The sequence below is a fragment of the Nomascus leucogenys genome, chromosome 11 (genome assembly GCF_006542625.1).
Source record: "Nomascus leucogenys isolate Asia chromosome 11, Asia_NLE_v1, whole genome shotgun sequence".
Lineage (NCBI taxonomy): Eukaryota > Metazoa > Chordata > Mammalia > Primates > Hylobatidae > Nomascus > Nomascus leucogenys.
Genome location: NC_044391.1, coordinates 38,180,791 through 38,201,266, shown reverse-complemented (window position 1 = coordinate 38,201,266; position 20,476 = coordinate 38,180,791). Strand labels below are relative to the sequence as shown.

General features: G+C 38.0%; 1 protein-coding gene across 1 annotated transcript in view; it reads right to left on the bottom strand.

The window, feature by feature from the left end:
* Positions 1-3,600: 3,600 nt before the first annotated feature.
* The window catches only part of TSPAN13 (tetraspanin 13), a 31,757-nt gene continuing 14,881 nt past the window's right edge, over positions 3,601-20,476 (bottom strand). The window contains exons 2-6 of the mRNA XM_003252609.4: positions 11,726-11,893; positions 10,986-11,066; positions 10,198-10,311; positions 8,998-9,111; positions 3,601-4,714 (exon numbers count right to left, since the gene is read on the bottom strand). Of these exons, the coding sequence (XP_003252657.1) occupies positions 4,640-4,714; positions 8,998-9,111; positions 10,198-10,311; positions 10,986-11,066; positions 11,726-11,893 (552 nt within the window). The 3' untranslated portion in view covers positions 3,601-4,639. The remainder of the gene's footprint in view (positions 4,715-8,997; positions 9,112-10,197; positions 10,312-10,985; positions 11,067-11,725; positions 11,894-20,476) is intronic.

Sequence of the window (20,476 nt, the reverse complement as noted above, 5' to 3'; positions counted from 1 at the left end):
GTTATGGAAATGCATGGTGGCGATGGTTGCATAACAATATGAATGTACTTACTGCCACTGAACTACAAGCTTATGAATGGTTAAAATGATAGCTTTTATGCTATATGTATTTACCACAGTAACAAAAATTTCAGTTTTATCTGAGATCCAACAGCTTAGGGAGAAAAAAACAGGAATTAACTGTTAAAAAAATGTAGCTAACATAAATCATCTGTAAACGTCATTTACACAGACAGTCAACATGCCTAATTAAACCATTTTTACCGATTTCGGAGCAACAATCTTCAAATGATCTTCTATGCCTGTCTAACTGTGTTTTCTTTCTTTCTTGAATTCAGTAATTCTAAGTAGTCTTCTGAGAACCCTCTAACTAGCAATCACTGATAAGAATACCAGTCAGGAGAAAAATCATTAAAAGCTCTAAGGCAAGAATAGAACTTCCTTCAGTCCAAGGACCTTGACTTCAAAGTCCAAGTCAAGTCAGCTCAACCTATTAAAAGGCTACTTGTCAAGTTAGGACTCCATGACCTATGAAAAGCAAGATCCTGAAAGTAGGCAAAGTGGTTTCACCCTCCAAGTGATGTCAAAGTCCATTCTTTGACATATATTTTAACTCACAGGACTCAAATCCTCATTTGAAAATGAATTCCAAAAGCTGGTTTTCCTTCTTTTTTTTTTTTTTTTTTGAGACGGAGTCTTGTGCTCTCACCCAGGCTGGAGTGCAGTGGCGCGATCTCTGCTCACTGCAAGCTCTGCCTCCCGGGTTCACGCCATTCTCCTGCCTCAGCCTCTCCGAGTAGCTGGGACTACAGGCGCCCGCCACCATGCCCGGCTAATTTTTTGTATTTTTAGTAGAGACGGGGTTTCACCGTGGTCTCGATCTCCTGACCTCGTGATCCGCCCGCCTCGGCCTCCCAAAGTGCTGGGATTACAAGCGTGAGCCACCGCGCCCGGCCCAAAAGCTGGTTTTCCTAAGGAGAGTGACGAGAATTGGCCTGCCACATGGCAGAGTTTGATTTTCCCCTTTCTCATATTTTCAAGAGGTATTTCAATGACTACAATTGCTCAGTTATGACATTTAAGAAACATGTCCACATGAAAAGCCCCGTTCCCTTCTCTCTCTCCTCTTCTCGTGGAGTGGAGGTGTTGGGGAAAGGGTGGATTGCACTCTTAAATTTATTTAGAACACATTCACTAACACATATTCTGATTTCATTTGGCATAGAAAGCCTGGTCTAAAAATTATTTTAGTCCCAAACGTACCAAATACAGAACAAAACTTTACACCAATCCCCTCACTTATCCAGAACCCTGGAAAAGCTGGTTTTTAACTTTATTGTCATCTCTAATAAAACAATTCACATGTGAATGGTCATGTCTGTACAATCACAATGACTAAAACTGTTTTTCTCCTATGAAATACTATGGAAAAATTTGATTCTAACTTTTTTAGTACCAGCTAAAAATTGAAACAGTTTCACGTATTTAGCGTATTTGCAAAATAATGAATAAACTTTAACAGAGTTAAACAAATATTTAGAAAAATTGTAGGAGGAGGTTTCGGCTCAAGGAAACGAAGCACTAAAAGCCACATGTCTGGTTTCCTTTCCTTCTATGAAAGGTTCCATTCAGCAGCATGTAACTCAGGTCGAACATGCGAAACTGGTTTTCACACCAAACACATTGTTGCTTAGATAACAGAGTATCTGAGATGAATTTAAGCTACAACAAGCTCAGATTTTAGAAATTATAGCTGAACTCTTTTTTCCTTTGTATTAGTATTATATTCTCTATATAAAATTTAACCCTTAACATCAAGGCTGACTGGGCAAATGTGCCAAAAAACATTCCTATAAATGGAATGTGCAAATAGAGAAGAAGAGATTTTTTTAAGCAGTACAGTTTCTTTTTAAAGAAATGCTAGGTTTGGGAAGAAAGGACATCTAGGGTCTTTGTTTGCCCTACAGCCCTTTGTTGTAATTCAAGGACAGACCCTGATCTGAAACCCATCCTCCTCTGACACTACGTGTTTGTGGCAGCATTTCTGTGCATGTGGGCAGTGGCCCTCTCTAATCCTGGGATCAGGATGACCTTTGCAGGATCATAGCAGGGCCATCTGGGATTCAGGACTGACTTATTCAGAGGTTTTTTCCACTAAACATGCACCCAGACACAAAGATCACGGGAAGCATCACAGAAGGTGTTAGGTAATCTATCACCTTCAGATCTGCCTGAGAAAACAGAAAGCCCAGACTCATTTGATAGGGACAACCTTGGTGCTTGAAAATGTGTATTTCTTGAGTGGCTAACTGTCATTACCCACTCTTATAATCCCATAGTTTAGTAGTCCTAAATATTCATACTTCCCAGACCCTGACTTTCTTTTTCATTAACTTATTTTACTAAAATCTTAACATCTTAGATATCTTTACATTTTATTTAATATTTAGATATACATGTTTTTCTTAGCCATAATGATTTAAAATCCTAATTTAATGAACTCAATTTCATGAAGGCTTGGGCATGATTAAATGCATTTTGTCAGCACCAGGCTACTTTCAAAAATGTGTTTAGACTTCTCACCCTGCAGCTGTTCTCTTTGCACTTTGCTTTTTAAGTAACACACTTGAGGAAGGCTGACATCAGTCAATCTATATTTGAACAGAAGAAGAAACCTTCCTTTGTTAGAATTTCCAGGATGCATCATTCAACTTCAGCATGAAGCATACTGTGTTGACCCAAATAAGGGCACTGCAATTAGAGCACAAACCAAGGTAAGGGCTGATTCTCTATGGAATAGCCTTTCCACACATAATCATTTGTACCAAGGAAAGTATTACATTAGGAGATTCCAGAGCCTTATAAGAATTTCAAAATGTAACAAAACAAACATGGAAAATGCCAAATGCCTTAAAGGAAGACAGAATTTTAAAATCTCCTACCTCGATGGCAGTTTAATAGGTGCAGCAAACCCCCATGGCACATGTATACCTGTGTAACAACCCGTACATTCTGCATATCTATCCCAGAACTTAAAGTATAATAATAAAAAATAATAATAAAATCTCCCTTCATGTGTCACTTATAATCTTATCTTATCTTATAGTATAAGTGGGGACACTGTTAGGGCTACCCCAGCGCTCATATAACATTGTGAAAATGGCACGATTCTGTTTCCTTGGAAGATTAGCTAGTGTTGCAAAGTCATGGAAGTGACAAACCTACAAAATGCTCCAAAACTCTACAGATCAACCACTTAACCCTCTCTCGGTCTAAAAACCTAGTAAGACAATAAAATACCACATGCTACCTAGAATGTAAAACAAGAAATTAATAATTTTTCGTAATGGGAAATAACTTACATATTTTTCCCAAATAAATATTAATGGCTTCTCTTTTTAGAAAAACTTTTTCTCACCATGGAGATAATATTAGCCACTGAAACATTTCAAGAAAGGATTTGAGGATGACTACCAATAGACATTAATGCTGGAAATTTATTTCCGCAGCTTGATTATACACTAAAATAGCAATACCCAGTTCTAAGTCCAACAGAGAGAACCTAAAGCAGAAAGAAAAGAATTCCACCTCACTTCATTCATCCACCAATTGTTCCATTACTTTCTTTTAATTCAAACATGCATACACAAAGAAAGGTTTCTGTCCTTTAATTTTTTAACAGAATATATGGAGCCACACGATACGATTTCAATTTCAAATTATGGGAGATCACATTCAAATATGCTTAGGTTTGACAAGTTGCTGTTACAATACTGAGAAATTTCATGAAAACGGTATTTAACAATTTTTAAGATAATCAAATATCTTTTTGCTACGTGGGCCAACACATTAATAGTAACTTGTTCAAAAATGCAGTCTTTTAGACTTCAAATTATTATAAAACAATATCAAGATTATACAGATATACTTCCTGATTACTCAAAACTCGTTCCATTCTGATGGAGGCTGAAGGTACATGTTATTCTACATTAGAACATTTCATGAAACCACTTCTCCTTCACACTTACCTGTAAAAGTCAAAAACTCAACCACAATTTCCTAAGACATAACTATTTCTAGAACACATTGGTGTAATCATAAAAGACTACAAGTAAATTATCATTTTTATACTAACATATTTTACCACATCTTTCCTAAAAAGACAAAAAAAAATTGGGAATTTGGATTTCCCTTAACATAATAGAATCTTATACTTTCTGATTTTAATAAACTTCAACTCTTTTTCCAGTAGGAACTATCTACACAGCACAGTGCTACATATAATTATACCAGTGAGATGTACGTTTAGATTCACCATATGACCAACACAGTGGTGCCATACAAAGTTTTTCTGCAGGTAAAAATGCTAAGAAAGGCCACAGTGGACAGTGCCCGACACTGAATACGGTAAATTCCAGGTGCCACTGAGCTTCAGAGACCACAAGTTTCAAATATTTTTCAGCAACGGAAAAAGAAAAAAAATTTAGAGAAACATAGAGTAAAAATATATAATTCCACTATCAATAAGGTAATTTTCCAGATAGTGTTTCCTTCCTTAAACTGGCAAATCGAGCTTAACAGAAAATTACAGAAAGTGAACAAGATCACAATACGAAAGGAAATCTTCCTTGTTTTCTCATCAAAGGAACGCACTAGGATTCGCGCGGGGATCTTTCTGGTTCCTGTATCTGTAGGTCAGCCAAACACCCAGGATCTGGAACGGGGAAAAAAATAATAAAATAAAGAAAAAGAAAGTAACATTTATGTATATTTATTCAGTTTATCAATAAAATAACTTTGGAACCTCTGAATCGCTTTGCATCTTTTGTTCAACGGGGAGAGGTTTTTTTTCTTTTTGAAATGAAGTAAACCAAATGATGGGCGCTGAGAAAAAATTAAAACGCACACTGTGGTAAACTGAATGACTGGCCCTGAAGGATGTCCATGTCCTAACCCCTACGACCTGCAAATATGTTACCTTACACAGTAACAGGGACTTTGCGGGTGTGGTTAAGGGTCTCAAGATAAAGAGATTATTACCCAGGTGGGCTCAATGATATAATCACAGGGGGACACACATGACGGAGGCAGGAAGGACAGAGTCAGAAACATGGAGAGAAGACACTGTGATGGCAGAAGTAAAGAGAAATAGAAAGAGAAGCTGCAACTTTCCTGGCTTTGAAGATGTAAAGAGGGGGCTGGTGAGCCTGTCCTCCAGAAGGTACCTTTATTTTAAACTTTTGATCTCCAAAACTGTAAGACAATAAGTCTGTGTTGTTTTAAGCAACTATGTGTGTGGTAATTTGTTACAGCGGAAATATGGAAAACTAATACAAAGTCAAAGTAGTCTAAATAGCTAAAATAGCATATATTTTGATAATTCAGGAATAAACTAGGTTCAGTCAAATGTAAGCAATAGCAAAAATCTTAAAATGAAAAAATTTTCCAACACAGAAATTTAAAATGTTATAATTCCTACCCCTCTTGGTAGAAGAGATAAAGCTGTTACTGTGCCATTTCCTACACCAAGTTCACTAAATTGTTAGCCAGTACAGTTTTTTAAATTAAGAAATGTGTGCTCTGTTTCTATTTCAAAGTTGGTTTATTTTAAATAAATGAAAATTCTAACTTTTTAGACTAAAAAAGATACAAAATTTTAATAGAATGAGTTTAAACTATATCTCCCACTTTACACGTGTGCCAACTTTTAACCGAAATTTTGTTTATGTGACTTTGTAGCCACCATTAGCCCTTTTAAACATACTTCTAGAGAATTAGGTTAAGTGCCAGATTCTCTCCATTGACCACAATAAGAACCCACAAATTACTGTAAGATTCATAACTGGCAGTGTTTATAGCTACAACATGTATGGGCTGGTGGACTGAGGTCTGCAGGTTGAATCAAGGAAAGGTAAGCCTGATTTGAAGACGTGGAAAGTCATCTGTTTTGGAATCCATCTAATGGGGGAAAAGAAATGTATTTAACAATCATAACAAAGAGTTCTTTACGAAAAGTACCATTCTACAAACTACAAATTCATATAATCCTCCCAACAGCTTTCACAAAATAGATACTATCAATATTGTCATTTTACCAGTGAGGAAACTGAGGCAACGAGAGGTTAAATAGAATAATCACACAGGTCCTTAGTGGTAGAGCCCATGTTCAAACCTGGAGTCCATAAACTACCCCACTTTTGTGGTTTTATTCCGTAATCTGACATGTCACTGGCTGTTCTCAGCCACACTAGCTGTTACAACACGGAAATACTTACATATCCGTAGTAAAACAACTATTTCTTTGAGATCCCCCGCCCTGACCTCAACCTGCCCAAATATCATTTGCCAAAGCTCCCCACCTTGGAAATTTTTAGCACAGGGAGCTTCTGGTCAGAATTTTTGAGGATGTTAATATTTTGACTATCACCCCTGGATATATGCTGAGAGTGTAAATCACAGTCCTTATGGGAAGAAAGCAATCAAACAAACTAAATACTCATAAACTGGAGCCACATTTTACCAGAATTGTATTCCTCCAACTCGGCTGTAAGTGACAAAAGGGGAAAATCTCTCCCCTTCCTTGCCCCACTGTTCAGAGAGGGATGGAAAGGAAGGCCACATCCAAAATGCAAAAAGATCAAAACTGGATAATGATTGAACTTCAAGCTTACAAAAGTGTTCATGATTAAGAGCGCACTTTTCAAAGGTAACTTTGATTAGACATCATCATCAACTCTGCGGTCTCTAGAACCTATGCTCAGTGTGCAGTAGGTCACCAAAATATATTGCTCAGAACATGACAATGTATGTAGAAAAATAAAGTATATGTAGAATATGCAATAAGCTGGTACTCATTTTATTAAATATAGAACAGGCAGAAGGAAATATGCCAAAATACAAGTGATTGTTTCTGAGTAGGTAATTTTAGCAGCTACGTCTGTCTAATTTTTCATCTTCATAATTTTTTGTATTTTCTGAAGTTACTACAAAGAACATATACTAATCATCATAGCTTTTTTCAGATTCTAAATCAATGTTTCTCTCATGGTTTAGGTTTGTTTAAAGGTATAATAAATAGTCCAAATCAAATCTTTCTATTTCACCTATGAGAAGAAGTTGTCAGCTAAGTAACTGCATCCCTTCAAATTCTGAGAATCTGTGATTCTGTAAAATATTGAGCAAAATATAAACTTAAAAAGTGAGAGAGCCTACCACTATCACTATCCAAAAAACCAGGTTGCATAAGTTATAAAAATCTCTAGCCAGATTTCCAAAGGAGATAGTATGTAAGATATAAAGCAGGATTCCATGAAAGAACACTTTAGAAATCTAAGACTCATGAGTTCTATTTTTAAAGAACTCCCACTTAAAAAATAGCAAAACTGAAGGCAGTGTGATCTGATGACAAGAAAACTGGGCTGCTCAAAAGAACCAAATTCTCAAAATAAATTCCAGATATAAAAAAGAAGCCACATGGCAAAATTCTGATAACTGCTGACTCTAGCTGATGTGTGGAGAGAAATTACTCCAGTTTTTCTCTATCTGTATTTTTAAGTTTTCATAACAAAAATCTACGGTTTTTAAACAAAAAAAGAGAGAAATGCACAGAATTTTTGTCAAGCTGTATATCATTTTTCTAGAATTAATGTCACAACCAACTCACAAGTCAGATAGCTCTTTTCTGAGAAAAAGTGAAATGAAAAAATGGTCAGACTAAAAAGGGAAGTCAGAGGGAATTTTAAAAAAATGAATACTGGGCCGGGTGCAATGGCTCACACCTGTAACCCCAGCACTTTGTGAGGTTGAGGTCGGCAGATCACTTGAGGCCAGGGATTCCAGACCAGCCTGGCCAACATGGTGAAACCCTGTCTCTACTAAAAATACAAAAATTAGCTGGGTGTAGTGGCGCATGCCTGTAATCCCAGCTACTCGGGAGGCTGAGGTGGGAGAATCGCTTGAACCCAAGAGGTGGAGCTTGTAGTAAGCCGAGATTGCACCATTACACTCCAGCCTAAGCGACAGGGCAAGACTCTGTCTCAAAATAAATAAATAAAAATAAAAAATGAATATTAGGCTGGGCACGGTGGCTCATGCCTGTAATCCCAGCACTTTGGGAGGCCGAGGTGGGCAGATCACGAGGTCAGGAGATCGAGACCATCCTGGCTAACACGGTGAAACCCCATCTCCACTAAAAATATAAAAAATTAGCCGGGCGTGGTGGCGGGCGCCTGTAGTCCCAGCTACTCAGGAGGCTGAGACAGGAGAATAGTGTGAACCCAGGAGGTGGAGCTTGCAGTGAGCCAAGATCGTGCCACTGCACTCCAGCCTGGACGACAGAGCAGGACTCCATCTCAAAAAAAGAAAAAAAAAGAATACTAATCTTGGTCTTTTTTTTCCTATGCTGTTAATGACAGCCAAATGTACATATTTCATTCTCGATGAGGAAAAAAAGAAACTAAACTTGAATAAAATATATGATAAATACACATACATATTGTACTATATATTAATTGCATATTATACACAATACATTATACACATATAGACATTATGCATAGGTTTTAGAAGGCTAGGAACAGGGGAATGAAAAATGGTGTAGGAAGGCAATTTTTCAAAGTGTATCTTTTTATATATGTATGTCTGTGTATTATAGACATTAACGTACATATTTTGTCCTACCTTTTCCAAATTAAAATTATAATTCATCATACAACTGTAGAAATAGAAGAGACCCTAGAGATAATTCAATCTAATCTCACTCATTAGTTCATTAAATTTTACATAAGAGGAGACAGATCAAGCATTTCACCCGGTCCTAAAGTTGGTGCTATTAACAGACTTGTAAGATCTTCTGATTCTAAACCAAGGTTCCTCTTTTTACAGTGCTAGTTCTCAATGAAAATGCTCACTGATAACATTACAAGAATCAAGGCCCTTTGCCATACAAAACAGGAATCTCTGTGGCAAAGGAGGAAAAATATTGTTATTTGCACATACCTCTGTAAAACTGAAGAAGAGGCCAATGCCACCAACAAATCTCAACACCTCTCCAGCATATTCTCCTATGATTGGCGCACATGGGGGGCACGAGTGGTCACTTTTAACACAGCTCTGCACCAATTAAAGTAAAAAAAAACCTTTATTTCAAAATACATTTACGAAAAGCCCATAAAAACTGCATACACACAAAATTAGTGTCTAAGAGTATTATATCCAATCTGAGGCCTTGGTTTTTTAGTGTGCAAATCTCTAAGATGGCCCCCAAGACTCCCGCCTTCGCCCTCAACGGTGTACACACCCTATACAATCACTGCTCTTGAGTATGCGTGGAACTTGTGACTATGATAGGACAGTCACTTCCATGTTACGTTACATTAGATAAGACTCCATTATTCATTACAAAAGACTCCATCTTAACAGAATGGAGACATTCTCACGGTGACTTTGATGCTGCCACATTGTGAAAGAGTAACATAGGACCTGAGAGCAGCTTCTAGTTGCAGAGAGAGACCTCCAGCCAACAGGCAGCAAAAAAACAGGAGCGGTCCCACAGCCACAAAGACTGAATTCTTCCAACAACCACTGAGCGTGGGGAGAGGACCCTAAGCTTCAGATGAGGCTGCAGCCTCAGATGACACCTTGATTTCAGCCAGGTGAGCAGAGGACCCAGCCAAGCCTGACCCAGGGAAACTGTGAGATAATAAATGGCTATTTAAAGCCACTAAATTGTAAAGCCAGTGTGTTTCTATTGCTGTGTAATAACGTGTTATGCAGCAACAGAAACATAACACAGACCCCCTACAAGGAGAAAATCTCACAAAAGAAGTCTCACTGAGGAAATATTCAGCTTAGGGCTCAGAGAAGTGATAACAGGATTTTCCCCAAAATATGAACACATGAACTGACGTACTGTTATTTCTTTCACAACTTGTTCTAGGAAGAGAAGGATGGGAAGAAATTAGGGACAATAAACCATTAGCATCTGTGTCCAACAGGGCCTTGAAATTCTCAACACTCTGGAGTGGGTATTTGAGAACAGGCAAATGATATAACAGAGGACATGGAAATATAATGTAAATATATATATATAAAATAATTCTGAAATACAATTCAGCATCAGAAAGTCCATTTCTTCCATGTTAATCATTATTTATCTGTAATACATTTCCAAAAACATACATTATACAATGTACTTACAGCCAGACAGGTGTCATTTGGGTTAAAACTTCGGAACCCACAGCAGTTTAGATTTCTCTGGATGTCATTTCGAGCACTTGCCGTATTGTTCCAACCAACCTCCAGAAGCTGACCCTAGTGAATGAATTTAATATATAAAATGTGTCATCCCTGCAGAAAATGTATAAAGCTGGAGCCTGTAACTTTTAGTACTAAGTGTACCTAAAATAATTTTTATTTTAAAAATCCTTAAAACTTTTCAAAGGCTTATTCCTCAGTTTGCAGCAAAAATTAAGGCACTATTTCTATCCCAAGACTGACAAACTCCTAATTTTTACCTGCATTTAAAAGAATTTAAATGTAATTTAAAAGAAGCACTTGGTTCAAAGGCATAATTCTCAGAGCGTTAACAAGGCAGAAGTTCTGTTGCTCCATGACAGAAACCTGGATTTGCCTACATATTAGAGCTTGAAAAGAGTCATTGCTAGAATGGAACCGCAAACATTCTGGAGCAAATGTTTCATTGCATACTAGTGGGAAAAGACTGGGGGAACATCTTTTAGCCATAGCACTTTTTAACCCAGTGAAAGCAAAATCCGATTAAAAAGATACCGACAATGGCAACACCTGATGGTGTCCGGCTCCAACCTGCTGCGCTAATGAAAAGGGAACAAGAGAGTTTTGCTATCCAGAGTGAAGGTGGCATTCTGCGCAAGATGAAATTATTTTATATTTTAATCATTTATCTCCTTTGTTTCATACTCATGCTATGTGGTATAATAAAGTAGAAGAAAAAAGTCTTAGCTTACCTGTTGCTCCTGGTTCAGGGCTAAACAAGCACAAGATACAGAAAACTGAACAATAAATACAAGTAACAGAATAATCATATACTGAGAGTTAGAAGTTAAGGATATTTCTAAATATTCTTAAAATGGCATAAAACAGAGGTACAAACGTACCGACAACTTTAGAATGCACGAGAAGTAATTAACCCAGGATACAGAACAGATGGCACTTAAAGAAAGTTCAAAAAGGATACACATATTATTATTTTGGTAATACAAAGCTGCATCAAATTTTTATAGAAAAATACTAGTCATGATAATTACATAACTAAAAATAGATTAGAATTTCATTCAGAATAAAATAAAAATTCTTACATACACAAAACAGAAATAGCTATAGATAAATACATGTAAGCTTTTTTAATATTAAGTCTAAAAAAACCTGACATTCTCAACCAAACATTAACATGTAAAAAAGGGCCTAGAAGTCACCAAATCAATTTAACTCTGAATTTACAATACATAAATAGGACTACACGGAACTTGCAGAATATATTCTTCAGAATGTCACAAGGACAGGGTGAGAATATGAAAACATACAATAACATTACCCTAAGAAATGTTTCTAATAGTTCCTGAACAAATATGCATAAGGCTTGCTTGGAGTTGCTTTCTGGCAATAAATTTCCTAGTGATAATGTTAAATTAGTTGTAACCATCAAAGTAGTCATCAAGGGTAAAATCTTGATTTTTAAAAAGGATACAAAAAATAGCAACACCTGATGATGTTTTACGGCTCCAATCAGCCCCACTAAAGCAATCAGGAACAAGAAGATGCCCACCGCAATGACCACGCCCACCACTCGAAGACTGGAAATCAGCCCGAAGCCAATGCCCCACGCAGCAATTCCAATTAGCAGCAGACTAACCAACTGCAAAAACACCCAGGGGGCAGGGGTAGAGGACGAGGGAGAGGAGAGAGAATGGGGAAAATGCCAGTTAATTAAATATCAACAATATCCTTCAGGCGCCTACTTAGTCTCTTACAAATAAGCACTAAAACTTGATACAAGAATACACACAAGATCTCAATAGGCAGTATTGTTTTAACAAATTACATTAATCCCCAGGTGTGCTTTATTCTTGCAAAAGAAAAAAAAGACTAATATAATAATACCCAAAATTCTCACAAAGCCTCAGAAGTTATCTGTTTACTAAGAGCCTAAATGCATGCTACTTAAGATTTTGAAGAAATCACATAGGCAAAAAGTTCTTGATGCCAAGCTCAGTCCAACATATTGATCTCTTCAAATGGACATCACCTATGTTTCCTTCAAAGCCTAAATGCACTGTAATTTTCCCTGGGAAGCCCTCCTAGTCCCAACGAACTAAATAAATCCCTCCGTTTTCTGGCTGATCTCTGTTCCTGGAACGTGGTTCTCTCGTTCCCTTCATCACAAATTGTGTTTCCAAGCTTGTCTCTCCAGAAGACTGGCAGCAACTTGAGAGTAAGTACCCACATCTTTTCACCTGGCTATACAGCCCCAGAATCTGTCACAAGACCAGGTCCCTGGGGAATACTCAAAACCTGCTCATAGAATTGCTGCTGAAATTAATTGCTTTAAATGTCATCATCTATTTTATTAAAAATCATACATAGAGAGATCATTAAAACTCTTAGCAGAATAAAAAGAATGTAAGAGACTTTAGCTATTTAAAGTGAACTAGTATTATGAGCAAAAAGAAATTATTTGATATTCCAATTGTTTTATTCATATATTTATAAAACAACACTGGCTGAAGAACACATGCCTACTGGCTATGACCTGTAAAATTCAAAATGGTATTACTTCTTTAAAATCCCACTTAAAAATAGCATGCCACATAAAGATGATAATTCACTTATAGAAGATGAAGCTCACGTAGGTATTAGGGGAGGAATGGGGGACAGGTTGTTGAACAGGAAGGACACAGTATCTTCACTCCAATCGTGAGTCAACCATTTCCGGAGCAATCTGACACCATAATACCCAATTAGGAAGAATCAAAACATAAAAAATCTATTTTCTAGCACCATTTAAAAGCCTGATAAACTTTGCTTAGAAATATAAAAATAAATTACCACTTACTCAAATGGATCTTTTTCTGCTCAAATGTGTAAATTTTCATATGTAATGTAATAGTTTATCAGGCAAATTTTATATCTACTGGTATAGTAAACCTTCTTACATATGTAGATACACAAGCAAAACTGCTACATGAGTGTCTATTTATACTCTTATAGAAATTTTTTTGTTTTTTTTTTTTTTTGCCAAAGAGACAATACTTGAGAATAAAAGGAACCATCTATAGCATAATATAATCAAATTAGAGAGTTATATGGACTTGGTGGGCTCCACTGCAGTTGGTACACCCAGCAAGCTTTTCTTTTCAGAGGGACAAGGAGAGGCAAAAATTTTCACAAATTTTGCTACTCAGAAATTCGTATAGTCCTTCTCATTTTCCCAACTGCTCCTTATCAGCAGGCCCATTTGCCTCTGTTTCATTTTATCATACTCACTGACAGTCTTCTCACAACTTCAGTCTTGGACTGAGAAAAAGTCCTCTGCCCCTTCACAAGTGAGCTTATTTCTGACTCTGTGGTATTCAAATTTAACACATTTCCTTTCAGGAGCTGTAAAAGACAGAAGCCTGAAGGAGGTGCGAAGGAAGAAGGAGGGCTGGATGATGCGCGGCAGGAGGGCTATGCTTAGCATCCTTGCTGCATCATGGTACCAAACACTGAAGACGGTCCACATGTGTAAGACATCAGAGCAGCTTGCTGTATTTCTGTTTCCAGAGAAACAGAACCAATAGGAAATATATCTATATCTATATCTATCTATCTGTTGAGTGAAAATCCAACAGTGAAACAGAGACAGAGAGATTTTAAAGAATTGGCTTACATGATTGTCGTGACTGGCAAGTCAGAAATTTGTAGGGCTGGCCAGCAGGCTGGAAACTCAAGCAGAATTCCTTCTTCCTCAGAAAACCTTAATCTTTGTTCTTAAGGTCTTCAACTGATGGGATAAGTCCCACTCACATGATGGAAGGTAATATGATTTAAAGTCAACTGATTGTAAATGTTAGTCACATCTACAAAATACTTTTGCAGCAACATCTAGGCTAGTGCTTGACCAAACAACTGGGCACCATAGCCTAGCCAAGTTCACATATAAAATTAACCATCACATTTGCCAACATCCAAGTCCTGGGTGTGATGCATATATCCTAATTCAGTTAAATTCACAGGAAGAACTACATTGTATCTTTTAAGTCTTAGAGCCAAAAAAGATAAGAAGCATGAATAACCTGGTATTACTAATAAAATTCTTCTAACCCCATAGTTCTTTAAGATCTTTAAAAGATTCTTTAAATCCTTTTGGGAATTATACTACATCCTTACTATATTACTGAAATTCTTAAATATGAGAATATTAAAAGTTACACATGCTTACATATTAAATTAAAAGTTAATTATTCATCGACAAGTACTTGATGCTGAGTATGTGTTAAAAGCCAGAGACAAGACATCCCTATTAGAACAGGGCTTGGCAAACTTTCTCTGCAAAGGGCCAGATATTTATTATCAGGCTTTGCAGATCACATGGTCTCTGCCACAACTATTCAACTCTACCACTGTACACAAAAGCAGTGACAGACAATATGTAAACAAATGAGCAGGCAGGGCTGTGTTCCAGTAACTATTTATACATACCAAAATTTGAATTCATATAATTTTAAGGTATCACAAAATATCATTCCTTTTTTTTTTTTAGCATTCAAAAATGTGAAACCATTCTAAGCTAGCAGGCTGTACAAAAATAGTCAATGAGATGGATCTGGCTGTGGGCTGTAGTTTTCGGACCCTTGCTCTAGAAGTCAGTATAGGAGAGAATGAAAAATTACAATAGGACAAATAATCAAATAATTGCTACACCAGAGATTTTTTATAAGGCGAGTGAGAGTATAGAACAATAATCTCCCCCCGACACACAAAAAAATTCAGATAAATAGAATAGGCCAGCTGACCCCTCTGTGAATATAACCTTAAGTAGTAAAAGAATAAGTATTTATTATTTATTTATTTTTTATTTTATTTTTTGGAGACAGAGTTTTGCTCTTTCACCCGGGCTGGAGTGCAATGGCGCAATTTCGGCTCACTGCCACCTCCACCTCCTGTGTTCAAGTGATTCTCCCACCTCAGCCTTCCCAGGAGCTGGGATTACAAGCATACGCCACCACGTCCAGCTAATTTTTGTATTTTTAGTAGAGACGGGGTTTCACCATGTTGGCCAGGCTGGCCTCGAACTCCTGACCTCAGGTGATCCACCTGCCTCGGCCTCCCAAAGTGCTGGGATTACAGGCATGAGCCACCGCGCCCGGCCAAGGATAAATATTATCTCATATGATAAAAGATGCAACTAAATTAAGGATCTTTAAAGGAGATGCTTATCCTAGATTATGAGGTGGGCCCTAAATGTTGTATCCTAGATTATGAGGTGGGCCCCAAATGTCATAACAGGTATCCTTAAGAGAGAGGCACAGGGAAATTAGAGAGAGACACACACACAATGTAGAAAGTGACATAAAAAAAAAGAGGCAGAGACTAATGCAGCCACAAAGAATGCCAGCAGCCACCAGAAAACGGAAGACACAAGAACAGATTCTCCCCTAGGTCCCCGAGAGAGCCTGACTCTGTGGACACCTTGATTTTGGACTTCTGGTCTCCAGGACCGTGAGGGGATAAATTTCTGTTGTTTGGAGTCACCATGTTTGTGGTAATTTGCAACAGCAGTCCTAGAAAAGAAATACAGAACAATTCACCTATTTGGAGTCTGACAAATCAGGAACTTCTCACTGTTACAGAACCTGCCTGGAATTTTACCATCAGTGGAATCCTTACCACGTAGCTAGGGTGAAGTGTTCTGGTACCCTCATCAGCATCCTCCCAGCAAAGCAAATACATTATTTGCATCACTGTTTCGGCAAAATGAGGAAACTCTTCAATGCTCACTCGGTTGCCAACTAATAGGCTCATTAATAATGAGAATCTATTAATGTAAATGTAAAGAAAAGATCTCTACAACCAAAAAGAGGGGAGAAAACACTAGTTTAGTTCTCAGATTAGGCTTTATGCTATTATTGAGAATGTTATCTAGAATATTCACAAGTACCTCTGTTCTGGTTTTTTTTCTTTTCCTGCAGATAGGGGAAAAAAAGAGGCTGCTTCCTTCTACATAACCCTCTGTCAAGGGCATTCCTCACCAAGTTGATTCTGCTGTGTCTTCAATATAGTTTTCAGTCTACCCTAATTACCACTACCAGGCAGTCCTCTAAAACCATCAAAGAGGGTTTCTTACCGCTGCTTTTGCAAATTAACACAAGTGTAGTGGCTTAAAATAACACAAACGTATTGCCTTACAGTTCTGGAGGCTGTGTTGGTCAGGTTGTACTCCTGAAAGCTCCAGAGGGAGAATCTGTTTCCTTGCTTCGTCTAGTTTCTGGGGGTTTTCTGCATTCCTTGGCATATAACCCCTTCCTCTGTCTTCAAAGCCAGCAGCATACCATGTTCAAACCCCTCAAATATGCACATCCCTTTTTGACTCTGACCCTCTTTCCTCCCTCTTCCAAGGACCTGTGTGATTCCATAAAGCTCACCCAGATAATCCAGAATCTCCCCCCCATCTCAAGATTCTTCATTTAATCACAGCTTCAAAGTCCTTTTAGTTATGTAAAGTAATGTGTTTGCAGGTTTCAAGGATTAGGATATGAACGACTTTTTGGAGTGTGTGGTTATTTAGCCCACCACAGAGGGTTCTTGGAACATGGGCAACTGAGCTACCATAGAATCCTTTCAGCTACAAATATTTTAAACCACTGAAAAGATTGTAACATTTTATTTAAATATGTAACTGAGCACAGAAAAACTATGGGAAATTCCTACAAGCCAGAAATGAAAGGAGAACGGAAAGCTAGAACTGTAAGCACACAGCTGGTGCGGTGGGGTCCCATGAGCAGGTGGGGAAGGAGTTCCTGGATCAGAACAGTCTCTAACTGTTCTGCGGGAAGGATTTAGGTTTCGTAGCAGAGCTAGGAAGTGGAACTGAGACCCTTGCATAACTGGGATCTCCAAAAAGCTGTATTTTTAGTGTCAGGGGTTAGAGAAAAACCACAACAACCTATCCAGAAAGACAGCAAAGACTTTTCAGTCTCTTCAAAACGTTTGCAAGAAAGAGAAACACGAGCCTATCAAACAAGAGCCTATCATGCCCCTGCTTGCAGTCTAAGAGTACACTGCTTCAGGCATGCAGGAATCCTCAAGACAAACAATTCAAATGAAAGCTGATTACAAGAGGTGACGGCATTCAGGGGAGAAAAGCTCATAAACTCATATCCAAACTTTGCCCAGGAGGGACCCTTCCAAATCCCAGTCCTTACAGGATTCCCAAAGAAACAAATAAAAACACTGCTGCCAATCAAAAAATCACAAAATGCCTAAGAAAAAAATGTACCATGAGAGAGATATGACAAATATAACAAAAGAAGGATAAAAGCTCCCAAGAACTTGAGATGACAGAACTAACTGAAGGAAACTAAAACAAAATATTTTAAACTGACTAAAAAGATAAAAGGGGGCTGGGCGCGGTGGCGCACGCCTGTAATCCCAACACTTTGAGAGGCCGAAGCGGGCGGATCACTTGAGGTCAGTTGTTCAAGACCAGTCTGGCCAACATGGTGAAACGCTGTCTCTACCAAAATATTTTTAAAGAATAGCCGGGTGTGATGGTGGGCGCCTGTAATCCCAGCTACTTGGGAGGCTGAAGCAGGAGAATCACTTGAACCTGAGAGGCAGAGGTTGCAGTGAGCCGAGATCATGCCACTGCACTCCAGCCTGGGCAACACAGTGAGACTCCATTTCAAAAATAATAATAATAATAAAAGAAAAAAATAAAAAATATTAAAAAGAAAAATAAAAAGATAAAGGGGGAATAAAAACTATTTCAAAAACCCATATTTTTTAAAATGCAAACTTAAAAAAGAGTCACATAAAACAAACCCAATGGTAGGAGAAAGAAGAGAAACTTACAATAGAAAGAATACATAAAGCCTCATTAAAGGAGAGAAAAGTAACAGCCATTGGCAAAATTATTTAAGAGAAAGGTTAATAACAAATCCTTCCAAATTTTTAAACTGATAAATACCTATCAAAAAGCCGAAGCAATGCCAGGCGCAGTGGCTCACGCTTGTAATCCCAGCACTTTGGGAGGCCAAGGCAGGCGGATCATGAGGTCAGGAGATCGAGACCACGATGAAATCCCGTCTCTACTAAAAATACAAAAAAAAATTAGCCGGGCGTGGTGGCGGGCGCCTGTAGTCCCAGCTACTCGGGAGGCTGAGGCAGGAGAATGGCGTGAACCCGGGAGGCAGAGCTTGCAGTGAGCCGAGATTGCGCCACTGCACTCCAGCCTGGGCGACAGAGCAAGACTCCGTCTCAAAAAAAAAAAAAAAAAAAAAAAAAAAAGCCGAAGCAAAAATCACACTCAGTGACAAAAGATAGGAAAGATTACTCTAGCTAATGGAAAGATAAAAATAAATCATAAACATTTTCTCCAAAATTCAGGAATATGATAGGGTATGGGCTTTCACCACATCTATTCAGCATTGTGGTGGGGTTTTAGACAACTAAGTGTAAATACAAAAGAACAATGGGGCCGGGCGCGGTGGCTCAAGCCTGTAATCCCAGCACTTTGGGAGGCCGAGGCGGGAGGATCACGAGGTCAGGAGATCGAGACCATCCTGGCTAACACAGTGAAAACCCGTCTCTACTAAAAATACAAAAAATTAGCCGGGTGTGTTGGTGGGCGCCTGTAGTCCCAGCTACTCGGGAGGCTGAGGCAGGAGAATGGCGTGAACCCGGGAGGCGGAGCTTGCAGTGAGCCGAGATCGCGCCACTGCACTCCAGCCTGGGGCACAGAGCAAGACTCCATCTCAAAAAAAAAAAAAAAAAAAAAAAAAAAGAACAATGGGAGGACAGAAACACGGCTTTCATTATTCACAAATTATTAGGAGTATCTACAAAGGAAATCCAAAAAATCAAAAAAAATTAAAATTGGTAAGAACCAGCAAAGTTGCTAGAAACAGTATCAATACACAAAAATCAACAACATGCTGATGCATCAAAAAAATATTTTTCATGTACTTTTTAGGATATAATTTGTAATATACCCCCAAAATATGAGATGTATTAAGAAATCCAACAAAAGTAGTCCAAGATCTTCATGAAGAAAATTGTGAAATGTATTTGAAGAACATGAAAGAAGACCTAAAATAAACAAAGAGATAAAGAAGACTAAGGAGAAAAGCTTGTATCTGCTGCACTTTTTCTTAGCCCAGCTGTACTGTCACCAGGACCATGAAGAAGAAATGCTCCTGGTAGCAAATCAGTCCTGTCAGTGGTTCAATCTAACTGTCCTGAATGCCATCCTTGTTGTTGTTTTCACCCATGTCTGCAAAACTTGAGCCTGACTCTACATATTTTGGATATATTTCTTTTTTTTTTAAGTAAAATTAAATAGATAAAATTTAAAAACTAAATAAGTTAAAAACCACCTAACAAGTATCAGAACTCATTATAATGGCCAGGCACGGTGGCTCATGCTTGTAATCCTAGCACTTTGGGAAGCCAAGGCGGGATGATCACTTGAGGTCAGGAGTTCGAGACCAGCCTGGCCAACATAGTGAAACCCCGTCTCTACTAGAAATACAAAAATTAGCCAGAAATAGCTTGAACTCAGGAGGCAGAGTTTGCAGTGAGCCAAGATCATGCTACTGCACTCCACCCTGGGTGACAGAGCGAGACTCTGTCTCAAAAAAAATAAAATAAAATAAGAGATATGACAAATACCTCATTTTAATGGTTCAGTCATTAAAGCAGGTAACTGATACAGATCTAAATAAGCCAGCAGCATAGTCTTTGAGAGAGGCAAAATTCTAAGTCAGTAGAGAAAGAGTGGACTTTAATAAGTAGCCTTGTGACAACCACCTTCTCATTTTGAAAACTGATATTATTAATCCCTACCTCAAACCATAAACTCTACTTTAAGCACAACTTAAAAGTATAGAAAATATTTTAATGACTTTGTGGGTAAGGAAAAATTTATTTGAAACAAGTTTCAAAAAATGCGCATATAACACTGACATGGTATTTACTCTGTTTAAGAAAGTATTATAAGGGTTTTACATTTATTAACTAATTTAATCTTCACAAAAATCCTAAGAGGTAGGTACTATTGCTTCCATTTTCCAGATGGGAAAAGCTGTGAACAGAGTGAGATGTTAAGTAACTTGCCCAAGGTTAGACAGCAAGGAAGGGGTAGAGCTGGGATATGAACCCAGGCTACCTGGCTGCAGATCTGTGTTTTTACCTGCCATACCATCCTACTTGTTACAAATTTAAACTTCTGTACTGTACA